Source organism: Microcebus murinus, chromosome 1 (genome assembly GCF_040939455.1).
Source record: "Microcebus murinus isolate Inina chromosome 1, M.murinus_Inina_mat1.0, whole genome shotgun sequence".
Classification (NCBI taxonomy): domain Eukaryota; kingdom Metazoa; phylum Chordata; class Mammalia; order Primates; family Cheirogaleidae; genus Microcebus; species Microcebus murinus.
In genome coordinates this window covers 93,623,041-93,642,188 of record NC_134104.1, presented here as the reverse complement: position 1 = coordinate 93,642,188, position 19,148 = coordinate 93,623,041, and the positions used below count along the sequence as shown (strand labels likewise).

The following is a 19,148-nucleotide window of genomic DNA, read 5'->3' as shown; positions in this document are numbered from 1 at the left end:
ATCAAGCAGATGTGGGGGAGGAGGGATTGGATAAATTCATACCTAACAGATATAATGCACACTATTTGGGTGATAGACACACTTTGAGTCAAACAGCACAAAAGCAATTCGTGTAACCAAGATCTTTGTACCCCCGTAATATTCTGAAATTTTAAAAAGGTTTAAAATATCAATACAAGTTAAAAGTCTATGTATCTCTCTTGAAGTTAATATCAGATGCTATTTATATAGCTTTAAGTAGCTATATCTATTATTTATTTATTGCTTTGGTATACATAAATAAACTTTTTATTTTAGAAGTTTTAGATTTGCTGAAAAATTAATACAGAGTTTCAGTATACTTCTTAAAATTTTTTCCCATTGTTAACATCTTACATTCCCGTTTGTCACAATAAAGAAATCACCATTGGTACATTACTGTTAACTGAATACTATATTTTATCAGAATTTAACTAGTTTTTTCCTAATGCCCTTTTTCTGTAATGTTAACAACTGGCCTGTTGACAGTTTTTCAGATTTTTCTTGTTTATCATGACCTTGACGATTTTAAGGAATTCTTGTTAGATTTTTTTGTAGAATGTCCCTCATTTTGGGTTTGTCTGACATTTTTCTCATAGTTAGACTGGAGCTATGGGCTGTTGGGAGGATGACAACAAAGGTGAAGCATTATTCTAATCTCATCCTATCAAGGGTGCATGCTACCAACCTGACAGCCTGTTGATGTTAACCTTGATCACCTGGCCAACATTGTGTTTACCAAGTTTGTAAAATAAAAGTTCACAATAACTACTGTAAGGTTACTTTTTTCCCTTTTTCCCATACATTACTCTCTGGAAGCAAGTTATCAAGTACGACAGACATTTAAGAAATGGTGAGGAGGGGAATTAATCACTATTTTCTTGAGTCAGGAGAGTATCTACAGAAATTATTTGGAATTATAGATTTTTTTCTTTTAGAAGAGTTTTGCCATCCAAAAGACCTAGAGTAGGTGGGCAGTTTTTGCCCAGATCACACTGGAATGGCCTTCCTCACAGTATGCCACTTCCAGTGAATAAGAACAGAACATTTAGTCCTCCTCAGGGCTTTGAGGGTGAGAATGATGGTATCCCTTGCAGAAGGAAACTTTACTACAAAAGCAAAAAGCAATGTGACAACTGAAGCAAGATTCTACATTGCTGGCCTTGAAGATGGAGGAAGGAGCCATGAGCCACAATAGTCCAGCTCTATAAGCTGTAAAAGCAAGGAAAAGATTTTGTCCTAGAGCTTCTAAAATTAATGCAGCCCTGTTAACACCTTGATTTTAGCCTAGTAAAATTGACTTCAAATTTCTAACTTGGAAGAAAATAAATGTTTGTTGTTTAAAGCAAGCAAGCAAACAAGCAAACAAGCAAGAGAAAGGAAGGAAGGAAGGAAGGAAGGAAGGAAGGAAGGAAGGAAGGAAGGAAGGAAGGAAGGAAGGAAGGAAGGAAGGAAGGAAGGAAGGAAGGAAGGAAGGAAGGAAGGAAGGAAGGAAGGAAGGAAGGAAAGAGAGAGAGAGAGAGAGAGAGAAAGGAAGGAAGGAAGGAAGGAAGGAAGGAAGGAAGGAAGGAAGGAAGGAAGGAAGGAAGGAAGGAAGGAAGGAAGGAAGGAAGGAGAAAGAAAGAAGGCAGGCAGGCAAGCAAGCAAGAAAGAAAGAAGAAAGAAAGAGAGAAAGAGAGAAAGAAAGAAAGATGGTATCCTTAGAGAAACACTTTAAGACAAGTATGGAATCTGTGACAATAAGAACTGGGAAGGGTGATGTGTATTGCACTTAGGCCTTAAGTTAGTGGGTTAAGAATACATTTTTTTAAAAGAAAAGAATTGTTGATGTAAACTGAGGTGCTCAAAATTGAAGGAAGACTAGAAATAGGGAGGTCCTTCTTTCAACTGGTTAAAAACAAACCTTGAATTTTTTTCGCAAAACACTCTAAACTCTTCCTATTTTGGGCCATTTGCTTTCTGACTCTCATCCAGTGGTATTTAAGTTGTGTATTTTGTATGAAACAAAAGACTTTGCCCATCCCCATTAAAGAGTTTTATCCACAGAGGGAGAAAAGTAAGCAGAGAGTAGAAAAGAATCTCCTGGGAATCGCAACAAATTGCACTATTTAGATGGTTTCCTATGAAAAATGGTTTCGTTGATAGAGCTTTAAGACAAAAAGCAGCTTTATGCACAGCTAGATTGTGAAATCAGCTTATATTCAAAGGCCAACCATCTATTGCTTCCTTTCCATAGACATCTGACATTTACAAGAGTGAAATGCACAGAGAACTGGAAAGAGATAAATATTCCTAAGAGCATATGTGATGGATGAAGATAAAGAAACTGAAGAATGTAATGAGAGGCCTCTTTTTTTTTTTTTTTTTTTTTGAGACAAGGGTCTCACTAAAGCTCTGTCACCCAGGCTGAAGTGCAATAACACAATCATAGCTCATTGCAGCCTCAAACTCCTGGACTCCAGGGATCCTCCTGTCTCTGCCTCCCAAGTAGCTAGGACTACAGCTTGCACCACCACACACAGATAATATTTTTTTAGAGACAGGCTCTCACTATGTTGCCCAGGCTGGTCTTGCACTCCTTGTCTCAAGCAGTCCTCCTGCCTCTTATCCTCCCTAATCACTGGGATTACAAGTGTGAGCCACCATGCCCAGCTCTTAAATAGAGTTTTTAAAACTTTTTTCAAAAATGCTTTATATGGACTCAAGTAGCTTTGGCATCAACCCTATAAGAAAGGTCTCTAGCTGATCTCCCTTCTCTAGGCTCTGGCTGTGGAATGGAGGTATAATGACTATGACAAGTACTCAAGTGCTCTTCTAGGCATAAAATAGAAGTGAAAGTGCTTAGAGTAATGGCTTACACATAGCAGGTATTTGATTAAATATTTGATTATTTGACTCAAATATTTTTCAATATTTTCACATAATGCTTGCTGGACAGGTCACATAAAATAGTGGCCAACTACAAACTCTAGAACCAGAATATCTGTGTTTGGATCCCTGGTTCACCGCTTGCTGGTTGGCTAATCTTAGGTGAATGATTTAACTTCTTCCTGCCTTGGTTTCTCCATATGTGAAATGGGGATGATAATAGTACCTATCTTTTAGGATTATAGAGAGAGTTAAATGAGTTAAACACAAAAAGATCTTAGAACAATGCCTGGAATATGATAAGCAATCAATTAGTATTGGCTATTACTACTTTAAACAAGAACAAAATGATATATTTCACTCAAAGCAGGGAGTTCCAACATTCCCCTATAGCCAGTTCTAATATTCTTGGGAACTATCAGAATTATCAGGCAAAAAGGGGATATGACAATCTCCGAAATGACAATTTGCTACACTAGCATTTTTAAGATTTAAATTTCAAAAATGGAGATTTTTATTTGCTCATCATACAAGAGCATAGGATAGTTATTGCCATAGATTGCTGACAGAAATAGATTGTCAATCTTTCAAGTGTTTTATGTCATATAAAACCTAATTAAAATAGGATTTTAATGTTTTGTGTATTTTTTCTTATAGCTCTCTATTTTTTAATTTAATTTCTTACATAAAATCGATTGGCAGAATAATAAGGTAATCAATACTATATAAGTAATATTAAATATCAGTTCCCTCAGAACAACAATATGGAATTTAGAACACCATAATTATTTCATATGTTTAAGAAACATTAATTTGAAGTGCACCTTCTGCCTTATATAAACTTACTGGGAAATTAATAGAAATTTCTATTTTATTTCTCAGTGATTCCTTATCCTGGTTTCTAATAATGAGTCCCTCTCCCATAGCAAATTTTTTAATGTTAGCTAAAGGGAAATGTGTCAGATAATAAAAGGGAGAGTGGATTTGCTCTTTGTTACCTTAGAACAAAAATAAAGATCGATGAATGAGAGTTCTACAAATGAATAGATTTGACTTAACATTAGAGACATTCTGTAATAAAGACTGTCTAGCTCAGTAATAGAGAAGCTTTATGCACAGCTTACAGATAGAGAAGGCTATCTGTAAGATGGTGAGTTCATCACATAGGAGTTATTCAAAAAGAGTCTGGAATGTGACTCTCTTAAAGATGTGATAGGAGTTAGTCTAGTAGACTTCTAATACCTCTTTCAACTTTTTATTTAATTATTAAAAGTTAATCAACATGTGAAAAAAATGGTCACTTTCACAAATAATCACAAACGCCAATTCAAGGCCAGGGGCAGTGGCTTACGCTTGTGATTCTAGCACTTTGGGAGGCCAAGGTGGGAGGATCACTTGAGGCTAGGAGTTTGAGACCAGCCTGGGTAACATACCCAGACCCTGTCTCTACAAAAAAAAAAATTAAAAATTATCTGGATGTGGTGGCCCACACCTGTAGTCCTACCTACCCAGAAGCCTGAGGCAGAGGATTGCTTGAGCCTAGGAGTTCAAGGTTTCAGTGAGCTATGATCATGCCACTACACTTTAGCCTGTGTGACAGAGGTAGGCCCCATATCTAAAACAAAACAACAAAAACAAAATCTCCAATTTAAAACAATAAAATAATATGGCAATGTTTTAATACAGCAGTAGCATCCTTTCCTGGTTCAGAGGAAGGAAAACAGCCCTTTTCGTTATTGCTGGGGGGAGAGCCCACATTTCCAGATAGTACGATGACCTTTAGCAAGATGACCAAAGGCCTTTAAACCTTTTGACTCAGCAATTCAACTTCAAATAATTTATTCTAATGATGGGTTCAGTCAAGTATTCTAACATAGACACATGAAGATATTTAAAGAAGTGTTTTCTCAGTTAAAATTTGTAAATACTACATATTTGAAAAGAAAAGAAGATAGCTAAATAGTTACACAATAAATTCCTGGGGAGTCATTAAGAATGTTGCTGTCCATGGACACTCAAGTTAATTATTTAAATATTAAATTAAATTTAAATTTAAAATTATTTAAATTTAAATATTACAGAATGTGTTCACTGTATATTTTTTGAATGATAAAACAGGTGATAAACTGTGTATGCTAAGTCTCCATTTTTACCCAATGTACATCCGTTTAATTTTGCAAGTATACCTGGAACAAGAGCTGAAGAATGAAATATCTAAACGTTAGCAACAGTTTTGCTACAGGTGATTTATTTTCATCTTTTTCTCCTTATTTGTATTAATAGTTTCAAAGTTCCCTGTAATGACTATATATTACTTTTGTGATAAAGAAATATTCTGAGATTGTATTGTTTAAATTTTTTATCTTGTCTATAATTGTTCTAGATTAGAATAATTTTGTGTGATTCCAGAAACAAAATTTGTTATAAATTAAGGAAAATACATATGCACTGTGGCTTTTGTTTCCTATTTTATCCCTTTATTTCTTCCTTTTTTTTTTCATTTTATAATGCTAGTATTATTTTTGCAGAATCTAAGGAAGATAAAATTATTTCTCTTTATCAATTGTTAACTTAGCATTAGGACTTTCTAATCTTTTAAATGTTATATTCATCTTCATCTCCCCAGGGCTTAAATTGAAGATAACTCTTCATCACCTACCTACTTCTCACAAATAATATTATAAAATACTTTTAGCACTATGAAAACCAGGTATTTGTGTATAAGCCAGAGGATAATACATACCAAAATTTTTATCCTGAGAAAAGAATCTTAGTTGTTAGGATAAGAATATAGATTTAAATAATTTAATTTTTTCCTTCATGTTTCTTGCTTCTTCCACTTTTATAGATTTTTTCTTTTTCCTTCTCCATCTTTCTTACTGTGTCCCCCACCATCTAAACATAGTGCCTGCATACACACACCAAGTGTTTTTTCTTCTTTAGTTTCTCTAAATTCTGTCACACGTTTATTTTTCTTTCATATTTTTGCATATAGATGAATGCTGGCATAGTTCTCTTTTTAAATTTATTAATCTGATTAGGTAAAAGGGCACATTCTCCAGAACAATATTTCTTAAGGAGAAAATGATCTATAATCTTTTCCTCTGTTAGATGGAAAACACAAAGAACGTTCTATAGCTGACAACTTTATTGCACTTTTAATGGTTTCTGCAAAGGATTCCCAATCACCTTCTTGGGAGAAATGAAGGACACACCTAGCAGGTCAATTCTGAGGATGTGTTTTTAACTATTTTCTTTCAATTAGTTCAATAATTCCTAAATGACATTATGCTGCATTATCTCATTACTACAAAGCCTTAAAATTATTTGAATCAGATGAAAACAGAAATTTCAAAGATCACATGTACTTTTTCATGTATTATTTTGCCATTTAAAAAATGCTATACAATAGAAATAACTTTGCTCCTCATCCTCTGGAATCTACCAATTCCTACAGAAACTTTTAACCAACAGGAGAAGATTACTCTGCCTTACTCTCGTTTAATTTACTAGAGAACAAAGCTCTAGTTTTAAGAGAAATCTGTGAATTTAAAAACCTATATATCAGCACTAATTTTCATAACACAAAGTGTCAAAGAACAACAGAAAAAGAAATAAAATGATAAGTCAGGAAAAAAGCAAGCAGTTCAAATTGGTAATGTTTGAATCTAAAAAAGCTAATAAATTTTTTTAAAGGATACCGAGTTTGTCATAAAAAATGAGAAATTAGCATATTGGTTAAAATATTCTTCAATAAGAATCTGTAACATTTGTCTTCATTCTTCTAGAAGCGTGACAGAAAAAAGAAAACAATACTCTATCTGTGTTACCCTGAGATAACTTTATTTTCTCATCTATAAAATTGAGTTGGGTAGATGGGTGAGGACAATTTATCCTATGTAAAGTTTTTCCATTCCCAGTGTTTTATGATTGTACAGCATTGGTCATGCTAGATTTCTAAATTGAAAAGATCCTTCTGCCTGAAAGTAAAATGCCACTTGACATTTCTGCAAGCCATAATTCAAGGAAATGGAAGAACAAATACCAAAGTAATTTAGAATAACAGGATGTTAAAGGGGAATTTTTTCTTCTATCTTCCTGTCAGCAGAGATCTAAAAGTCTGAAAGCAAAATAATTAATGGATTGAGAGGTTTTAAAAAAAAAGTATTTCGACATTCCAAAGTGAGGTGACAGACTCTTTGTCTGCAGGCCACTTTGCTGAGAAGGTAGCTCCAAAATTGATCTTGTGATGCTTAGCAAACTACCACGCTAAGGTATAAACAAAGGATGTAGAAACTGTAAGAAAGGATTGTGTCAGAAAGAGTCTTTGGTGTGCATTGAGTCCCACTTCCATGGGAGGGTAAGGAAGCTTCCCTCTCTCTTGTTTCTGGCCTCCATTCACATAGAACAAAGAGCTTAATCTATGTCCTCTAGTGTAACCATTGGAGCTACACAGTGGACCAGTGTCTCATTAATACCTGAAAAAGTCTATAGGCAAAAAGCTGTGACTGGAGCCACCCAGTTGGGCAGGGAGCTAGGGGGCAATAGTGGACCAGCTAGTGTTGCAAAAATGTGTGACTTTCCTATGAACCAAGTAGAAGTTAAACCAAGAGTTATGCAAGAGGGGCTATAACAGAAAAACCACTGTGATATGCATTATCATTAGCATGATCTGGTGGATGTGAGCCATAAGAAACTAGCCAAAGACAGCATTAGTTTGGAAATGTGCTTGTAGAGATCTCTGAGTGGAGTCATCAAAGAACCCTCAACAGTGCCCCCCTAAAAGAAAGAGAAAATGAGTACACATTTGCCAGGCCTGGAGAACAGCAATGCCAGCTTTTTCCATCTCGTTTCTCATCCCCCCACTTCCTATACTCAATGAATGGGAAACTGTGATTTGTGAGCTAAACAGAAGAAGAAAAGACTGTTTTAACCATGGTGTTTCACCTGTTCAATATAAAAGGTAGCACTGAACTGAAGCATGGTGTAAATTTTATAGAAGAATTATTGTCTTGTCAGTTCTGAGTAAACCTTACTTCTTTCCTTACTTGGAATAGATAATAAGTCAAAAGTATCAATATATTTATATTATTCCTTAAGTAATAGGTTCAAATATCTATCTTTATATGAATTCTGCATTATAATTTTATATGACTATTGGGAGGAGCACTTCTTTTACAAACATTTAATAGTTTTTTACTGAATAATAATTAATAACCTTTCTAGACAGAAAGCAGCAGACCCGCATCATTTCACTGGTGAACTCTACCAGATATTTAACAAAGAAATGACACCCATTTTCTACAATCTGTTCCAGAATATAGAAGCAAGGAACATTTTGTAACTCATTCTATGAGGCTAAATCAAACAAAGATATTTCAAGGAAAAAAAAAACCACAGACCAATATCTCTCATAGATGCATAGATGCAAACATAGATGCAAAAATCTGCAACAAAAATTAGCAAATCAAATCCAAATAATACACCACAATCAAGTGCAATTTATTCCAGGTATGAAAAGGTTATTAAACATTCAAAAATTAATTAATACAATCCATCACATCAACTGGTTAAAGAAGAAAAATCATATGTTAGATCAACAGATGCAGAAAAAGCATTTGACAAAATCCAACAGCCATTCATGAAATAATTCTCAGGAAACTGGAAATAGAGGAGAACTTCTTAAACTTGATAAGGAACATCTGTGAAAGACCTACAGCTAACATTATGCTTGATGATGCGAAATTAAATGTGTTTTTCCCCTAAGATTGAAAACAAGGTAAGGAGGTTCCCTCTCACCACTCTAATTCAATATCATAATGTGATAGGAAAGGAAAAGAAAAGGAAAAGGGAAAGGGAAAGGGAGAAAAAGAAAGGGGAGGGGAGGGGAAGGAAGGGAAAGAAAAAAGGAAAGGAAAGGAAAGGAAAGGGAAGGGAAGGGAAGGGAAGGGAAGGGAAGGGAAGGGAAGGGAAGGGAAGGGAAGGGAAGGGAAGGGAAGGGAAGGGAAGGGAAGGGAAGGGAAGGGAAGGGAAGGGAAGGGAAGGGAAGGAAAGGAAAGGAAAGGAAAGGAAGAAACAGAAGTCTTTACTTAAAGAGGACATGATTGTCTGTGTAGAAAATCTCAAAGAATCAACAACAATAACAACAAGAAAAAACTCTGGATGAATATGCAATTATAGTAAAGTTACAGTATACAGAATTAATATACAAATATCAACTGCTTTCTTGCATATCAGACATGAACAGTTGAAATTTAAAAGATACTATTTAACTTAGTACCAAAATTTTTTTAAAAAGCTATAATCTAACAAAATATATATAATATCTACAAGGGGAAAACTATAAAGCTCTAATGAAAGAAATCTTTTTTGGTAATCTAAAAAATAGAGAAACAATTTATATTCATAGATAAGAAGATTCAATAGTGTTAGGATGCCAGTTTTCCCAACCTGACCTATAGATTCAATACAATCTCAAAAAATAATTCCAGCAAGTTACTTTTTATACCAACAAACAGACTAAAATTTATATGAAAAGGTAAAAGACTCATAATAGTCAATAGAGTATTGAAGAACAAAGTCAGAGGACTAACAAACACTATGTGACTTTAAGGCTTATTATAAAGCTATAGTAATCAAGACAGTGTGGCATTGATGAAAGAATATACACATACATTAAAGTACTGGAAGAGAGAGCTCTGAAGAAGATTTATACAAATATAGTCAACTGATTATTCATAATTGCATTATTTATAATTACCAAAAATTGGAAGCAATCAGGTGTTCTTCAGTGGTGAATGGATAACAAATTGTGGTTCACCGATGCAATGGAATATTATGAAGGAATAAAATGAAACGAGCTACCCATAAGTCATGGAAAAACATAGAGGAATCTTGCATACATATTACTAAGTGAAAGAAGCCAATCTGAAATGGTTGCACACTGTGTGACTCCAACTATATAACATTCTGGAATAAGCAAAACTCTGATGATAGTAAAAAGATTAGTAGTTCTCTGTATTTAGGGAGAAGTGGGGACAGATGAATACGCAGAGCAACTATTAGAGCAACTATTCTGTTATGATATTACAGAAATGGATACATGATATTTTGCTTTTGTCAAGACCCATGGAACTGTACAACACAAAGAGCGAATCTTATGTAAACTTAACTTTAGTTAAGATTAAAGTACCAATATTGCTTCATCAATTATAACAAATGTACCATACTATGCAAGACACTATATGTGGAGTAGAGGGGTATATGGCAACTATATGTATTTTCTGTGCAATTTTTCTGTAAACCTAAAAAAGGTAGTATATGCACATGATAAGAAAATAATCCCAATTGTATCGAAGAAAATACAATAAATAAAATCATCTTCTCAAAATAAAATAGTTGTTTATTAGAGAAGGTCAAATTATGAAAACATGGGTCAGCAAAAGTATAGGAAGCAAAAGAAATAACTAAAATGCCTGGCATTGGAAAGTAAGTGGAATGTAAGCATGGGATCTTGAAGAGTGATGTGAAGAAAAGAAGTGTCTGAACTACATAGAAAGTCTAGAAGCCTTAAGAGTATGATGTCTGACATTCAAAGTTAAGCTCTTTGAACTGTTGTCCTATAAACTCCTGTATACTTTACCAAAACCAGGGATAAAATCTGACACACATTCTGAGATAGATACATATATACATTGTTTTTGAAGAGAGGGGCTAATTTCCATAATTAGGTTTATGATGGAGTAGAAATAAAAGACTAGATGGGTACTGAATAGAAATCAAGAATTCAATGGAGGCAAGAAATAAGAATAAAATATGACCCTAACAATATAAGCCATCCATCCACACACACACATTACACAGACTATAATCTTATCTATGTCTTATCTAAACTCTAGTTGAGATCTGCGTAATGCTTAAAATTACTTACGTGTATATTGAGTCGTCATTGTTTTTCTTAAGTAGAAAATTTTCTGTTGGGTCCAAACATAATTCTTCCTTAGAAAATGAAGGAATGTCTTCTTGAATCTTACTTTCCATCAAATTAGTTTCTCTTTTAGAAAGAGAAAGGCATTTTTCAATATGCCAGTGCTTTGCCTGGAAAAACAAAGAAAATCTATTTAATTTTTATGAAAGTTATCTTCTTCAAACATTTATGTGTGTCTACCATATGCTAAATTACTAATCAAAGTCTTGGGGGCATACACAGAAAGATGAGAAGACACGATTCCTGTCCACAAGGAGCTTACAGACTTATAGGGGAGATGAAACAGATTTACGTAATTTTAATAAAGGTAGAAAATGAGGTGAATCATAAGAATAAAACAACGATTCCCTGAACATATAATAATGAACTATGAATTTTTTTGCCATTCTCACTTTAAAATCCTGAATAGCAAGGTGTATATTTAATAAAAACAAAAGAAAGCTTCTGTTAAAGAATTGCCAAAATTAATTTTTCCTATAACTACTCTCTTTGCATCTTCTTAAAAAAATCTTCAAAAGCCGATTCAATTATTACATTTTTTCCCAGAAAACACATGTGTTATATGATAGTTTTAACAGAGTTTGGCTACAATTTTTAACATGCATCCATCTAACAAGAGCTCCTCTGTGACAATATATTTTATATTTTAAATACAGAACTGATTTCTTCCTCACTTTACATTAATTCACATCACACACACAGGAATGTACCAGAGAACATAACTTGTGTGACAACAGAGGAATATTAGGCATACCTAAGATATTTGACTGGCCTGTAAACCAGTCTTGTCCTAAGTGTTTGTAATGTTAAATGTATTCAGGACCAGGCAAATAATGGCAATGAATGAATAGAACCTGATATAAAATAATAAATAGATAATAAATAGCAAATTTAATTCAGCCTCAGTATTCACAGGCAATAGAGGAAACTGGGGACTGGAATGAATTAGAGAAAACACATTTTAACCTAAAAAGGGGGACATACTGGGGATGGCATACATTGTTTTTCAAGAGAAGCAAGAAATCTGGATGTTTATATGAAATCTTTTAATGTTTAAATGTGTGAAACTAAGTCAAATTTTAAACACTAGATGAACAGGCATAATCCAAGTCACTGGACATCAAACCAATCAGATGTAGAGAGTTACCAGTACACCAAACTCTGCCTAGCACAACAGTAGTTAGTGCTTAAAGAGAGGTATGGAAGAATTTCAGGTATCATCTAATTTTTTCTTATCCCACAATCACCTAATTGTTTCTTGGGATAAATATGTATTCATGAATAAATCATCTTCCTCTCCATTTCTCCAACTCTAGAAATAGACACACCACACCACTTAAATTTAAAATCTAACTTGAAAACCTGCCTAAGATCAATGGCTATGTTATAAAAGTGATTCAAAGTTATCGAAAAATAGGCAAAGGACATGAACAGAAACTTTTCAAAAGAAGATAGACTAATGGCCAACAAACATGACAAAATGCTCAACATCTCTAATCATCAGGGAAATGCAAATCAAAACCACAATGAGATATCACTTATCTCCAGTGAGAATGGCTTTTATCAAAAAGTACCCAAACAATAAATGCTGGTGCGGATGCAGAGAGATAGGAACACTCATACACTGCTGGTGGACTGCAAACTATTACAACTTCCGTGGAAAGTAATATGGAAATACCTCAAAGAGATACAAGTAGAACTACCATTTGATCCAGCAATCCCATTACTGGATCTCTACCCAAAAGAACAAAAGACATTCCATAAAAAAAGACATCTGCACTAGAATGTTTATAGCAGCACAATTCACAATTGCAAGGATGTGGAAACAATCCGAGTGCCCATCAATGCATGAGTGAATTAATAAAATGTGGTATATGTATACCATGGAGTTCTACTCAGCCACAAAAAACAATGGTGATATAGTACCTCTTGTATTATCCTGAATAGAGCTGGAACCCATTCTACAAAGTGAAGTATCAGAAGAATGGGAAAACAAACACCACATCTACTCACCATCAAATTGGTATTAACTAATCAACACTTAAGTGCACATACAGTAATAAAATTCATTGGGTGCTTGGCAGAAGAGGGGAGTTGGGTATATACACACATAATGGATGTGGTGCGCACTGTCTGGGGGATACACATGTTTGAAGCTGACTCGGGTGGGGCAAAGGCAATATATGTAACCTAAATATGCTGTAATTTAAAAAATTTAAAAACTTTATGAAATATGCAGAAACATATTGCACTAAATTTTAAATACTTCCTTTAGATTGCATATAGTTGAAAATTGTCTTAATGTAGGAAATTAAAATGCATTACTACTTCTCTTCTTTTTATAACTACTAGACTGATATTAATTCAGCTAGAGAAATGCAATATTCAAATGTAGGGCAAAAGTCACTACATTGTACAAATAAAATTTGTTTGGTAAAAATGTTTTGATCTTAGTTGTATTTACTAATTGGGCCCTTTCTCCTTCTCATCTATGTATTTCCATCTGTCTTCCATAACCTTCTGTTCTTTCTATAAAAGGTTGTCTCTTCCGAAGGACAGCCACTATTGCTATTTTACAGGACCTGCTAATTTACTCTCTCCCTTCCCTACTCAGACTTTTCTTTCCCTCTCACACCTTCCCCTTCCCTTCCCTTTCTTTCCCTTCCCTTCCCTCTTCCCCCTTCTCTTTCCTGATATCTTGGGACTAGTGGACTCATATTTGAGACAGCTTGATAAAAGTGAATCCTTTATAAAGAAAAGAAGAAAAAGAATTCAAACAGAAGGGACTACAAAACTCAATGTCCCTAGATTTTCCAGCCTTTAATTTCTAAAACTGACCCAGCTCTGGTGGCTCTTCTCCTGTCTTGAACAGGAGGAAGAAAATAAAACTATTTTCATGCAGTTTTGGCGGGCTGAAGTCCTTCAAAAAACCAAAAAGCTCTACCAAAAAAAAAAAAAAACACATAGAGACTATCAGTGGCATAATAATATTTTTTACTAGCACATATTCCTTAATTAAAATGAATTTTAGGAGAGGAGGTGGAGCAAGATGGCTGAACAAAAAACTCCAGTGATTGTTCTTCTGCATGAACACTAAATTCAACAACTATATCCACACAAGGAAGCACTGTCAGAAGAAACAAAAATCAGGTGAGTGAACACAGTACTTGGTTTTAACATTATACCAAGGAAAAAGTCACTGAAGAGGACAGAAAAGACAGTCTTGCATTGCCTACATCACCCCTTCCCCATCCCCCAGCAGTGCTGTGCCAGCAAGTGGAGTGAAAAGAGAGTCTGTATGCCTGAGGAGAGAAAGTGAAGTGATTGTGGGAATTTGCTTTGAAATTCAGGGCTTCCCTGACACAGGGGAACACAGCATAGGGCAGAAGTCTGCTGTCACCATGGAGGGAGCATTCTGACCACACTAGCCAGAGGGAAATCCTCTGCCCCAGAGGTAGAAACCTGAATTCTGGCTATGCCCACCCTCAGCTGACAAAAAGCAGCCTGAGTCCTAGAAAAAAAATTATAAGGCAGTTGAGACAAAAAGACTGCAGTCCTTGGGCAATTCCTGTGGATGTGCTAGCTTGGAGCCAGTGGGCTTAGGGTAGATATGACCCAGTGAAACACTAGCAGCTGCATCAAAGCCAGTGCCTCTGTCACCCCTAAACCAACTCCAGGCAGTGAAACACAAGGACAGCCTCCTTCCACTTGGGGAAAGGAAAGGAAAGATTCCAAAGACTTTGTTTTGCTACTTGGTGTCCAGCTCAGTCATAGTAAAATAAAGTACCAAGCAGACTCCTAATGGTCCCTGATTCCAGGCCTTTGTTCCTGGATGGCATTTCTAGACCCATCCTTGGCTAGAAAGAAACCCACTTCCCTGAAGGAAAGGGCCAAGATTTACTTGTAAGATTCACTACCTGCTGACTATAGAACCCTTATGTTTGAATAAACCTCAAAGGTAGACAGGCAGCAGTCACTATAGGCTTTGGATGAAACTGGCTGGTTTCAGGTGTGACCTGGTGCAGTTCCAGCTGTGATGGCCATGAGGGAGTACCCATGTCACTCCTCTTCCATCTCCAGCAGCCTAGTACAGAGAATGAGGGAAGAGAGTGAGAAACTCTGCCTGGTAATCCAAGTAATTCTCCCTACTTAAGTCCACTTAAAGTACTACCACCATGAGTCTTCAAGGGTCACTGCATTACTAGGCTTGGAGTACTCTCACTGCTTACATAGCTGCAGTGACAAAAGACTTAGATTATAGCATTCAATTCCCTTTGAATATCTACAAAGCTTTCTCGAGAAGAACAGGTACAAACAAGCCTAGACTGCAAAAATTAGAATAAATACCTAACTCTTCAGTTCCCAGACACCAGTGAAAATCCACAAGCATCAAGAATATCCAGGAAAACATGACCAGCAAACAAATGAAATAAGGTGTCTGTGACCGATCCCAGAGTAAAGAAGATATGCGACTTTTCAGAAAAAAATGTTCAATATAGCTATTCTGTGGAAGCTCAATGAACTTCAAGGCAACACAGAGAAGGAATTCAGAAGACTATCGGAGAAATTTAACAAGGAGAATGAAATCATTAAAAAAATCAAGCAGAAATTCTGTAGCTGAAAATTTAATTAATGAACTGAATGATTCATCATAGTCTCTGAACAGCAGAATTGATCAAGCTGAAAAAAGATGTAGTGAGCTTGAAGACAGGGTATTTAAAAATACATGGTTGAAAGAGAAAAAAAGTAAAAAGGGTAAAAAAAGAATGAAGGGCATCTACAAAATCTAGAAAATAGTCTGAGTGATTGGTCTTAAAGAGGAGGTAGAAAGAGAGATTGGGATAAAAAGTTTATTCAAAGTAACAATAACAGAGAACTTTCCAAACCTAGAGAAAGATATCAATATTCAGGTGGAATAAGGTCATAGAACACCAAGCAGATTTAACCTAAACAAGACTACCTCAAGGCATTAATAATGAAGCTTCCAAAGGTCATGGATAAAAAAAAGGTCCTAAGGGAAGCAAGAAAAAAATAACATATAAAGGAGCTCTAATACCTCTGCCAGCAGACTTACCAATGGAAACTTTACAGACCAGGAAAGAGTGCCATCACATGTTCAAAGAGATGAAGGAAAAAAACCTTAACTCTAGACTATTATATCCTTCCAAAATATTCTTCAAACATGAAGGAGAAATAAAGACTTTCTGAAATAAACAAAAGCCAAGGCATTTCATTAACACCAGACCTTTCATACAAGAAATGCTAAAAGAAGTTCTGCAATCTGAAAGAAAAAGATGATAATGACAAATAAGAAATTATCTGAAGTGTTTCAACTCACTGGTAACAGTAAGTACATTAATACAGAATACTCTATTGTTATAATTGTAGTGTATAAACCACTTATATGTTGAGTAGGAAGACTAAAAGACAATCCTATCAAAAATAATAACTACAACTTTTTGAGAGATAGGTAGTAGAAAAATATATAAATGGAAATAACAAAAAATCAAAAAGAGGAGATGAAGTTAAAGTGTACAATTTCATTTAGATTTCTCTTTGTTCATTCGTTTGTTTGTTGGAAAGCAAATGTCATCTGTTTAAAATAATTGGTTATAAAATGTGTTTTAAAGCCTCATAGTAACCTCAAATCAAAAACCTACAACAGATACACAAAAAATAAAAAGCAAGAAATTAAAACACACTACAAGATAAAATCACTTTTACACAAATGAAGACAGGAAGGAAGAAAGAAAGGGAGGACCATGAAACAAACAGAAATCAAATAACAACATGCCAGCAGCAAGTCTTTACCTATCAATAACAACATTGGATGTAAATGCACTAAACTCTCCAATCAAAAATCATAAAGTGGCTAAACAGATTTTAAAAACACCCAAATATATGTTGTCTACAAGAAACACACTTCACTCATAAAAATATACATAGACTGAAAACAAAGTGATGGAAAAAGATATTCCATGCAAATAAAAACCAAAATAGAGCAAGAGTAGCTATACCCCTGTCAGATAAAATAAATTTCAAGCAAAAACTAAGAGTAAGGTTTATAGCAATAAGTACCTACATCAAAAAAGTAGAAAAACTTCAAATGAACAAGCTAACATGCATCTTAAAGAACTAGAAAAACAGGAGCAAATCAAACCCAAAATTAGTAGAAGAAAAGAAATAATAAAGGTCTGAATGGAAATTCAAACAATTTAAACAAAATTTAAACAAAAAAGTACAAAAGATGAATGAAAAGTTAATTTTTGAACAGATAAACCTTTAGCCAGACTAAGAAAAAAAGAGAAAAGACATTTGCAACAACATGGATGAAACTGGAGAACATTATGTTAAGTCAAATATTCCAAGCACCAAAAGACAAATCTTGCGTGGTCTCACTCATGTGTGGGAGCTAAATATTGAAACAGTTGATCTCAGGGACACAGGGACTAAAATAATGGTTACTAGAGGCTAGGTAGGGAAGGGTAGCAGGGATGTAGGCATATCTTGAGGAATGGCTAATGGGTACAAAAATATAATTAGTTATTAATAGAATGAACAGTATTTGATAGAATAATACAGTGACTATAGTCAACAATAAGGTATGGATATACTTTAAAATAACTAAAAAAGTGGAATTGGAATGTTCTTAATACAAAGAAATGGTAAATGCTTAAAGCGATGGGTACAACAATTACCCTGATTTGATTAATACACATTGCATCCCTATATCAAAACATCACATGTACCCTATAAATGCATACAACCATTATGTACCCATAATAATTAAAAAAAATTAAAGAGAAATGAAATAATAAACAATAAAATGTTTACTTGTCATTCAATCTTCTGCCTCATCTAACCACAACCTGTGTGGCCATAGAGCAATGTCAGCAATGCATAGCTTCTCTAATGGCCACAAGCTGGCTTCTGCCTTGTTTCCTGTCCAGACTGCCAGGTATGTCCCACTCTGTCTCACCCAATGCACATCTACCCACACACCCGGTTGAGTTCCCACTTAGCCTCTGATTTTTCACAGCTGGGAAAAGTCCAGCACTTGCCTTATTTATAGAGTAAAAAGAGCTGATACAACTCTTGAGTGTTTCATTGAGACTCTCATATTGCCCAACCAAATATGGTTCCACCTCCCCAGACAATTTTCTGACAACACCCTCTATCTCTTAAGGGTTCTATAGAATTATTTCAGCACAGGTTGACATCATCAATGTGACTTCACAAATACAGCAACAATAAACCTTGTCTTTCAATACTAAGAGAATTCTCATACTCTCCCAGCATGAGATTGGAATCTGAGGCTCCTGAATAGAGTCAAGTCAGCTGGCCAAAATTGAGACTTTTGCTTAAACTCACACCAACATGTTTAAAAAGTACTTTTTAAAACCAATGAAATGTATTTTGTTCCCCAAATCACAAAGAAAGCAAGAGTAGAGTTCCCATAAAATGTAAATGAAAGTTGAAAAAAAAAAACAACAAACAGAAAATGTGAGATAATATTTTCTTTCTTCTATGCCCACCACTTGCATTTCACTTCATAGACAGGGGTAAGTCATAACTTGGTTTCATGGGAGGAAGGGGTGAAAAGCATGAGATCTGGAGTAAGCTAGCTTCAATAAAAAGCCAAACTATCACTTATTAGCTTCTGTGAGCTCAGGCAATGTATTCAAACTCTCTGTGCCTCTGTTTCCTTATCTTTAAAAAAGGAATAATGAGAGTTCCTCCCTCATGGGGTGGACAATTGTAAAGATTAAAAGAGATAATTCATGTAAAGATCTTAGAACAGGGACCCAGATACACAGGAAAAACTCAGCAAATGTTAGCTATCATTATTTGGCAGGAGTAAACCAGATGATGAATAAGTAGATTTGGGTTTTCTCTAAAATTTTCTACTTTTTTTGATATTATTAAAATTATCTTTATTTTAAAGATGGGGAACTAAAGCTCAGAGAAGTAAAGTGACTTGTTCAAGAGGGTTAGATCGCACAATAAGTGGTAGAATGCTTTTGCACTTAGTTTTATCTTTAGAATCTATACCACTCTCTGTAAAATTTTCTACTTTTGATTTTTACCTTGTTAATTAATAGTTATAGTCACTGTTTATAACATGTTAATTTCATCCACATTGTATTTTTACTAAATTTTGAAATTGAAGAAATTATTCTATTTTAGAGAAGTTTTTCTCAGAAATACTTGAATATTTTGAGCTGCACAGAGCCCCCATCTTTCCATGTCTCTGGTGTCCTCGGCTTGATGGAAC

General features: G+C 34.8%; 1 protein-coding gene across 1 annotated transcript in view; it reads right to left on the bottom strand.

Moving 5' to 3' along the window:
• The window catches only part of WDR49 (WD repeat domain 49), a 153,244-nt gene that overhangs the window by 21,749 nt on the left and 112,347 nt on the right, over positions 1-19,148 (bottom strand). Inside the window, exon 15 of the mRNA XM_012752204.2 lies at positions 10,817-10,983. Coding sequence (XP_012607658.2) covers positions 10,817-10,983 — 167 coding nt within the window. The remainder of the gene's footprint in view (positions 1-10,816; positions 10,984-19,148) is intronic.